The 9,780-nt window shown below is 35.8% G+C and overlaps 2 protein-coding genes across 2 annotated transcripts in view; one reads left to right on the top strand and one right to left on the bottom strand.

The window, feature by feature from the left end:
* Positions 1–330: 330 nt before the first annotated feature.
* Positions 331–2,567, bottom strand: LOC122358529 (LHFPL tetraspan subfamily member 6 protein-like). Its single transcript, XM_043258369.1, has 3 exons — positions 2,246–2,567; positions 844–1,382; positions 331–552 (listed from the first exon to the last, which is right to left on the bottom strand). Exons 2-3 carry the CDS (start codon positions 1,226–1,228, stop codon positions 506–508), a joined length of 432 nt encoding a protein of 143 aa, XP_043114304.1. The 5' UTR covers positions 1,229–1,382; positions 2,246–2,567; the 3' UTR covers positions 331–505.
* A 1,519-nt stretch (positions 2,568–4,086) lies between these two features.
* LOC122359190 (conserved oligomeric Golgi complex subunit 6-like) overlaps positions 4,087–9,780 on the top strand; it is a 58,921-nt gene continuing 53,227 nt past the window's right edge. Inside the window, 4 exon segments of the mRNA XM_043259451.1 lie at positions 4,087–4,277; positions 5,059–5,202; positions 6,075–6,146; positions 6,266–6,324. Coding sequence (XP_043115386.1) covers positions 4,125–4,277; positions 5,059–5,202; positions 6,075–6,146; positions 6,266–6,324 — 428 coding nt within the window. The 5' untranslated portion in view covers positions 4,087–4,124.

Below are 9,780 nucleotides of genomic sequence, written 5' to 3'. Positions count from 1 at the left end.
ACACATTTTTAACAGCAGGGAACAAAGAGCCACACTAGAACTTTCCGCATTTTCCACACAAAGCAAACTTTATTCTAAGACACTCTACGCAGTATTTGTTTCACCTTTGCTGTCATGTGCCAAAAGCGCTCAAGACTATCAGAGCAGCAAATAAAAGGTACCTTGCAGGTGAGAACAAAACAAACTGAGTTTGGAATTACTGGCTTCAGCTTCCAGTCTAAACTCAATCAGATTCCTTCCCTCTCTCTCCTTTACTGAGGCAAAGGCACCCTGAATTAAACTGGGTGGAATCAATGTTCTCTGAACTAGAGGCAAAGCAAAAGGGTCTTGAACTTGACGACCTCAACATTATGATATAAATATGAGTAACATAAGAACATTCATCAAGTGAAAATGATATTAGTACCAATCAATAATGACCCTGACATATGCTTATACTGATTTTAGCACAGATATTTTCATCTCATATTCAGGAAAAAATATACCACACACATGAAAACAAATCTTAATTATGCATGTAGCATGTATGCACGTAACGTGGCTTATGATTGCCTGTAGAACAAAAAGTCCAAAAGTCTGAGGTCAGTTTGTATTATTATTATTATTATTTATTAATTATTTTTTAAAATGCTGAAACATTCTGCCTTACCATTACATGATTTTACTGATTAATTTATTTTTGTATTCAGTGTATTTATTAAAAAAAATATATCTACATTTTTACGGTTGTTACTGTATTTTTTATCAAATATATGCAGCCTTGGTAAACATAAAAAAAAACTGTAAAAAAAAAGTTTGTAGTGAAACCAGATATACTCGTCAGGTTTACATTCTATTACTTACCTCCAAGAAACTGCATGCCCCCTGCTGCACGTCCAATTGTTCTGGAGATCAGTTCTGATATACAGCAGCCCATGACCGCTGTGAGTGCCACCAGCAGCAGCAGGCCGCATCCAACCCCTGTCATGACTGTACAGATCCGCCACTCCACACTTGGGATACCCTGAAAGCTTGCATAGCGCCCGCACTGTTCCAGCATTATTGTAGCCTGCCTCTCTTCATCCCGAACGGGGTACGAGCAGCGTCGAAAAGTACCGAAGGACACTGGCTTATCCATTTGTGAGCCAAGCAGCCAGTAGGGCATGAAGAACCCCACACAGGAAGCTGCTGCACTCAGCAGGGACACCAGTGCCCAGATCATCCCAGTACATGTAAGGCTGGATGCCATTCTGGAGAAATGTCTTTAAATATTGGCCACAATTCCAGAAGAGAACTTCGAAAAGAGGATATCACACCCAAAAAAAAAATAAAATCCTTTTGTGTTGTTGGAAAGGGGATGTCTACATCCATACAGTCTTCACCAAGGTTCTGTGAGCTGTCACCTAGGAAGAAGCAATAAAATACATAGCACCCCTCAGTCTTCACAGTAAAGATTCACAATCCCTGTTATATATGCAACAGAATTCAGTCAAACTACCACTCAAAGGTCTGGGGGCAGTAAAATATTGTTGTTTGTTTTTTTTATTCAAATCAAAAGTTGCAGTACCATTTCTATAAACAACCTACAAACTTCTGTTTTAAATTGAGATTATGTTTCCAAATGTATCTGGCCACTTAAATTTTATAATTTCACTGCACATTTTATTCCCAGTGTTAATGATTAGTTGTACATTGCAATATGATATGAAATATATTAATCATAGTTGTATAACACTAACTAACATTAACTAATGATGTCAAGCTTCATCACTGAAGTTTAATTTAACCTTTTTCCATATAAGTAAGTATGGAGTATGGAGTAATACCTAACATTTACACAAAAGATTACAGGGTGATACTAGCAAAGAAGAATAATAAAAAAAAATCTAAAATTGTTTCATGTGTTAAAATTTTGATTGGAAACTAATTTTAAGGGTCACCTTTTACTGTTTATATTTATAATAATACAGTAATTAGAACTCTTATTAATAAGACATAATATGCATGACATATCAACTGTGCTCATGCATGTGCATTTATATTTTAGGATGTTAAGAATTATTATAGTCCTGTAATGTAATCTTAGGTATTAATAATACGAATGTAAATAACAATACAAAAAAATCCTACAAAGCTCAACAGACTGATCATCTATTATTAGTGCCACTTCATGACAGTCCTGTTATAAACAGCTGCCACGAAAAAAGACGCCATCATGCAAACCATAAACATTGATTACAAAATAACATCGTATGTGAAAACTTACATCGATATATTCTGACAGGTGTGTTAATTTCAAATTCCGGTCCAGCTTCGTGGGACCGTGGAGAAGAAATAAACTTTGTCCGCTGAACGGGGCGCAATTCGCTGTACGCGCGCAGAAAACATGCATTAAATTCCTTACATGGAGTCTGCTGAGATCTGATTGTATCTTTCTGTTTATTTTACTGTCACTCCTGCAGATAAGCGCTAAAATAATCCCAGCGTATTTCAGAAAACACAAGAAATATTGATATTTGTCCGTGTCCACGTACTGAGCGCAGTGTGGCAGCAGTCATACTACTCGAGTCCGGTGCGCGCTCTCTTGGCTCACTTACTCGACGCTCCTCCCACAGTCCTGCTGCCTTTTAATTACAGAGGAGCTAGTTATCACACGTTTTACTCCAGTGTATATGTTTAACGGGATAAATATATTTTAAAATCAGTTTCTGAACAAACGCGAAAAGGGGAAAAACACTTCATATAAGCCCAGGTTAAAAAGATTAAAAAAAACAAAACAAAAAAAAAAACAAAAAAAAGTGTATATATCAAAGTAAAATAAAAAAATAAAATAAAAATAAAATAAAAACCTAAAGAAAACAAGCAAGCCAACAATCAGAAAAAAACAAAACAAAGAAAAGGAAATAATTAATACAATTGTTGACCCTAGAGGCCACAAGGAGTACTGGGGTAAATAAAAAGTTTAGTTAAGAAAAAAAGTATATAATAATAATAATAATAATAATAATAATAATAATAATAATAATAATAATAATAATAATAATAATAATAATAATAATAATAAACAGGTAGGCTAATATGTTTAATTAAAAATATAGATTTAATTTAAAATATTAAACTAACTGCATATACTAAACCAACTAAATATAAAGTAAAAATGTAAATAATAAATAATACAACTAACAGTAGCAGTTATATAATTGTAATCAACAAACACACACATACATTATAAAATTTCAGCCAAAAAATAAATAAATAATCTAAATTTAGATTTGACTAATGCCATTGACGCTGGCTTACAGCACAGCATAGGAGAGTTTAATAGGGCTGATAGGATGGAGGGGATGGAGCATGTGTGTAAAGCTCAAGAGATGCTGGTGCAAAGTGGTGCATGATGGAGGAGTGACCACAGCTGTGAATAATTCACAGACTTCACATCCAGAAACACCACAAAGAGCATAACCCTGTGACTCACCCCCTTTCTCCATTTAATCCCTCTGAAGAAAAATGGGCTGAAATTCAATTGTTTTGCCCTCTTGGGTGCAATATCTGTAGCTGCTGTGATTATTCATTGGCAAGGTAACCCCTTTTTCCTCTGGCAAGGTGAAGTTAATGTCAAGGCACTGGTTTGAAGAGATTTGTTGCATTTTAACAGCAGTTATAGGTGCCATTGGTTGGGGATTTAAACTGACAGGAAGTTGTGTAACCTTAAAAGACCACTGTTGTCATCATTATCATTATTATTTTATTTTATTTTATTTTCATAATATTTTTATGAACGTAAGAGTTCAAGTGGTTAAATCCCCAGTCCCTGAACACTGAACAAGACAAAAACAAAACAATAAAGCACTCTCTCTCTCTTAATAAACAACGTAAATTATTATAATAATGGTCTATCAATATTATATAGTTGTCATTATCATTAGAATGTATAATGAAATGAAAACACTTAAATCGTTATTTTTTTTATTTAGAACATTACACCATGAAACATTTCACTTCAATTAAACCCTCAAAGCGTGACACGTTTCTGGAGATTTTGCGCAAATGTCAACAGTTCGAGGCGCGGAACTAATGTGTCGACCTCTTTTTGCAGTGGGACGTTTTTATGGTTACTCAAAACAGCTTCCTGGAGGTTGACGTGGATGTTGATGATGGCAGAAACTAAAGTAGAGCTGTCTCTTGATTCATTAAACCATCATACCTCTAACAGCAGCGGGAATGCATCATCACAGCCCAACAACCCTCTATCCAGAAAACTTAACAAGATCCTGGAGACCAGGCTGGATAATGACAAGGTTTGTGACAGTCCGTGCGCCTTTGCTAACTTGTCGGATCTCAATGCACCTGTTACTACACTTTTTTTGCGTGTAACTAATAAAAAAGACGAATTAGCATAATTTCAGTCTCTCTAATTTATATATTAAATTGCACATTCAGTTAATTTTCATTAAAATGTGTAGCCATAATGTGTCTCTGATTCAAACATGGATAACCCCAATCCCCAGTCCTTAATTAGAAGTCATATAAGTGGCAAAAAATGTACCATGATATTATTAAAAAAATAATGTTACGTGGTAAATAATATTTCAGTAGTGTGGTGTTCTGTGCTACTAAAACCTAGATAAAAACATGGACAGCTGGAGCACCAAGAATCGAGGGTGACAAAACACTGGAAAGGTTTGGAAGAAAGAAAATTTTAAATAAAAATAAAAGTTGTATGAATCTATTTTAAGAAGGTTGGAGGTGTATGGTTCTAAATTAAAGAATACTATGGCACTATCATGTTTTATGTCTGAAAATATAATTAGTTTGTTTTGTTTTTTTAGTACATGGCAAAGCATGGTATTATGATTTTTGAAAACATGGTACAGTGTTAAAAGTTAGAATATTAGAATGATTTCTGAAGGGTCATGTCACACTGAGTACTAGAGTAATGGCAGCTGGAAATTCAGCTTCTGTCACATGAATAATTTTCACATTTTGTTATTTGATGTTCATAGGCAACATGCAGTTGATGAAAAAGCAGCAGTGAAGATCTTGTTGCTTAACTCATTTTCTTTTTTTGTTTCTTTCTAGGAGATGCTGGAAGCATTGAAATCTCTGTCTGTGTTTTTCACTGAAAACAGTCTGAGAACCAGGAGGAACCTCAGAGGAGACATAGAGAGACGCAGCCTGTCCATCAATGAAGAGTTTGTACGAATATTTAAAGAAGTGAAGGAGGTAAATTAACAGCGACAAATCTATACAGCAGCTCAAAAATATATAATTAAAAAAGCAGTATATATAAGTAAAATCATCCTGTAACATTACATAACTTGTGTTGTTGTTTTGATCAATGTTTTTGATCAAAAACTATTATATTTTTAATTATTAGTTTTAAGCATTAGTTAAAATGTATATATTTTTTTTGAGTATTCCTTTGTATTTTTGAGTTTTTATATTTCTATTTAGCTTTCATTCATAGTTATTGCAGTTTTATTAATTTTAGTACTTGTCTACATTTTACAAGTTAAATTATATTCAAACAACAAAGTGTATTTATGTATTTCACTTCTATACTCTAGCTAACTGAAAACTATTTGGTTTGGGTTAGCAAGATTTTTTTAATTGAAAGCTTATTTCACTAAGCACACGTTCAACTGATCAAAAGTGACCATTTTTTACAGTGTTACAATAAATGTGTATATTTCAATTAAATTATGTTCTTTTAAACGTCATATTCATAAAGGAATTCAGAAAAAAATTATCAAAACATAATTTACAAACATTTTACAATATATTAAAATAGCAAATTAGAAAAAGACAAGTTGAAGAACTAAAATTATCAAAACTAAAATAAATATAAATAAAAGTTGAATAGAAATATAAAGAAAAAATACAATATATAATCACAATATAATATGTATAATATATAATAATATATAATAAAACAACAACGGTGATATGTGTCTTTAAAATAAGAAAAAAGCATCTAAATAAATATAAAGATGATACTTTTGAGGTGGTTTGAACAGTAAACTTTGCATACAACCTCTGGAGCACTAGTGAACTTATGCTACAATATATGACTTGAGTGTGTTTTTCTTCTTCAGGAACTAGAGAGCGTTAATGAAGATGTTCAGGCCATGAGCTCCTGCTGTGAAGAAATGACCAACAGATTAAAGGTAATTCTGCATGTTTGTAAATAGCTAAATAGCATGTTTTGTCATTTGGAAAAAGAAGGGAAGATTTAAAGGGTTGAAAAAGTTCCATAATTCAGCTTTCATGTTTTGTGTGTTAACAGGCAGCCAAAGAACAAACCCAGGATTTGATTGTGAAAACCAACAAACTTCAGGGAGAGAAGTGAGTCTGATTTAATGCTCTAAGGTGTTTTGAGTGATATGAGGTTTTCACAGCTGGACAGTGGTTTACTTCTTGCATGAATATAAGCAATATCAAAAGTCCCACTGGTGTTAACCATAAATGGCGCTGCCGATGGTAGTTTAATCTAAAAATTGGTTTGCTCATATAACATCAAAACGAGCAAATTATTACAATTGTTATACTTTGTTCTCAAATTCTGTGACTATGTATATAGTGTATATATAGTGTAATCACTATATAGTATATATAGTAAGAGGGACATATGTAACCTACCAATCAAAAGTTTTTTTTATTCATCTTATCAAAAATATGGTCACATGATTCTTCAGAAATAATTCTGATATGCTGATTTGCTGTTCAAGAATCCTTTTTAATTTGCATTTAATTTGCAATAGGCAGTCTCATCGTTCATCGATCACCGTAGTATCGTCTGCAAACTTGATGATGGAGTTAGATCCAAACACAGGTCTGCAGTCGTGGGTGAAGAGGGAGTAGAGGAAAGGGCTCAGCACACAGCCTTGTGGTACACCAGTGTTGAGGGTGACAGTAGTGGAACAGATGTGGCCTGACCTAACATGCTGAGGTCTGTTGGTCAGGAAGTCCATAACCCAGTTGCACAGTGAGGTGTTAATGTCAAGATCTCTGAGTTTGGTGATTAACTTAGAGGGTATGACCGTGTTGAATGCTGAGCTGAAATGTAAAAAAAGTATTTTTATTGTCCAAGTGTGTGAGTACGGAGTGCAGTACGATGGAGACTGCATCCTCAGTGCTCCTATTGCCTTGATAGGCAAACTGGTGGGGGTCCAGTGTGGAAGGCAGAGAGTCCTTCAGATGTGACCAGACTAGTTGCTCAAAGCACTTCATAATGATGGGTGTGAGTGCTACAGGGCGGTAGTCGTTTAGGCACACTGGGCTTGAGATTTTTGGCACTGGCACAATGGAGGTGGATTTGAGGCATGTTGGCACAGCTGCTTGGGCAAGGGACATGTTGAAAATGTCTGAGAATACCCCAGCGAGCTGCTCTGCACATGCCCGTAGTACACGTCCAGAGATACCGTCTGGTCCAGCAACCTTGCACGCGTTGATCCGGCTCAGTGCAGTGTAAACCTCTGAGGAGGTGAGTGTGATGGGTGGGTCGGTTGAGGGGGTGATCTTGGTGACCGTTTCATTATTATCCCTCTCAAAGCGAGCGTAAAAGTCATTAAGCTTGTTCAGAAAGAAGACATTAGGTGGAGTGGTTGGGTTTCTAGTCACTGATGGCCTGGATGCCCTGCCACATGCGTCGAGGGTCAGAGTTGGAAAAGTGCTCCTCTAGCTTCAGCTTGTAGCAGTACTTGGCCTTTTTGATGCCCCTCTTCAGATTTGCCCTGGAAGTGCTGTAGGCCTGTGCGTCAACTGATCTAAAGACAGTGTTGCGTGCTTTCAACAGAAGGCGCACCTCCTTGTTCATCCATGGCTTCTGATTTGGGTATGTGGTGATCTGTTTCTGGGTAGTAACACTGTCTATGGTGGTGTTGATGTAATCCAGAACAGAAGAAGTGTAGTGGTCTATATCCGTATGAGAGCCACAGGTAGCCTGGGAAGCAAACATACTCCAGTCTGTGTATTGAAACCTGTCCTGGAGTGTGGAGTCAGCCCCCGCTGGCCAGACTTTGATGGTCCTCACTGATGGCTTCACACGGTTGATGAGGGGGAGTATTTGGGGTGAGGAACAAAGAAAGGTGATCCGATTGTCCTAGATGGGGAAGGGGGGTCACAGCATAGGCTTCAGCCATGTTTGTGTATACATGGTCCAAAGTTTTGTTTCCTCTGGTGTGACAGAAAATGTTTTGATGAAATTTAGGGAGTACTGCCTTCAAGTTAGAGTGATTAAAATTAAAATAAATGCAGCCTCCGGGTGAGCAGACTGTTGTTTACTGATGGCTGCATGAAGTTCGTTCATAGCAAGCTTGGCATCAGCATTGGGAGGAATATAAGCAGCAGTTATGATGGTGGATGTGAACTCCCGTGGCAGATAAAACGGTCTACTCTTAACCATGAGAAACTCTAGCTATTATAATAGCCATCCACCCGACATCTCCAACATAAGAGCCATATATAACATTAACACACATGCACAAAGCGAAAAAACTTAATTAAATAAAAGTAAAATTAAAAAAATACATAAGGGGGTAATGAGCATATTATTTACACAATTGTTGTAGCTCAATAGTCGATCCATTCTCATCTAAAAACGTAGCAAAGAGTTCCAAATCTTGTGGAATATGTGCATTTTCTGTTTAAGTTAGTCTTTCTGTTTGCTGTACAAGATGACAGTTCTTTAATTCAGAGTGGCACAGATTGATGTTTGCTCTCGAACACATCTTTCTACACATTTATTTTCTGTAACATCCATCTGAAAATCATTAATCCAAGCCAGTCTTTTATGATGTGTAGATTCTTTAGAAGCATTGACAAATTTACTTTACAATACAGAAATTTTGTATTTAGCACTGTAATCTTTAACTGCTATTTTTCTAAACTACTTAAGGTAGGACACTGATATGAATGAGTCTTAGCTCTTATAAATTTGCAGATTTGGTACTTTAACAATTTAACAAATGCTTTATTCATGTTTGATGGAGGATGGAGGAGGAGTTAGGGGGATTGACTGAAACAAAAATGTAAAAAAAAAAATTAGGAAGTGTATTCATTTTAATGATGTTCACCCTTCCAATAGTAGTAAGAGGAAGAGATAGCCATCTGTTCAGTCTTTCAAACACTTCAGTTATCATAATTGGCTGAGATAAGATTTTTTTTATTCGTGGAATGACTTTGATTCACGAGTATCTATATCCATCTATAGAAGTTTCATAGGAATGTTGTATTGTTGGAGCCTCTTCTGTTTATTAAGAAAAAGTACAGATGACTTTGAATGATAAACTTTATAACCTGAAAATATTCAAAATGGTGTAATCAATTTATTACGTACTGAGTACTTTAAGTTTTGTTAAATATAAAATTATATTTTTTGCACAATGAAATCCAATGCTCTAGACCTGCAATTTCAGGTTCCAGGGCCATTACAAATAATAACAGTGAGAATGGACAGCCCTGGCAGGTTCCACGTTAAATGGTAGGCAGGTTAAATTATTGGTAATGACTTCTTCTGTCAGATTATGATATAAAATAGCTGGAACCTCCTACATCCAAGCTCTTGGATCTTGCACTCAGTCTGGCCATTACTCTGGTGGTAACCAGAAGCTAAGCTGACAATTACAACGGAGGAGATGAAAAAATGATCTACAAACTCTGGAAATAATTTGGGGACCTCCAACAGGCCATAATGACGAAAGACTTGATGGAAGATGCACTCTGCTGTTTCAGTTGTGGGCAAGCCCTTGAGGGTAATCAGTCTGCAGGACTTCACGAATTAATCGACGATGACCAGAACAC

Source organism: Puntigrus tetrazona, chromosome 15 (genome assembly GCF_018831695.1).
Source record: "Puntigrus tetrazona isolate hp1 chromosome 15, ASM1883169v1, whole genome shotgun sequence".
Classification (NCBI taxonomy): domain Eukaryota; kingdom Metazoa; phylum Chordata; class Actinopteri; order Cypriniformes; family Cyprinidae; genus Puntigrus; species Puntigrus tetrazona.
This window is presented reverse-complemented; position numbering and strand designations above follow the sequence as displayed.

What these genes read in the sequence shown, in the direction of transcription:
- LOC122358529 (XM_043258369.1), bottom strand. Translation starts at nt 1,228, where the DNA reads ATGGCATCCAGCCTTACATGTACTGGGATGATCTGGGCACTGGTGTCC. An exon ending in GGGCATGCAGTTTCTTGGAG is followed by an intron (nt 553 to 843) that starts GTAAGTAATAGA and finishes TTTGTTCTACAG; the next exon opens with GCAATCATAAGCCACGTTAC.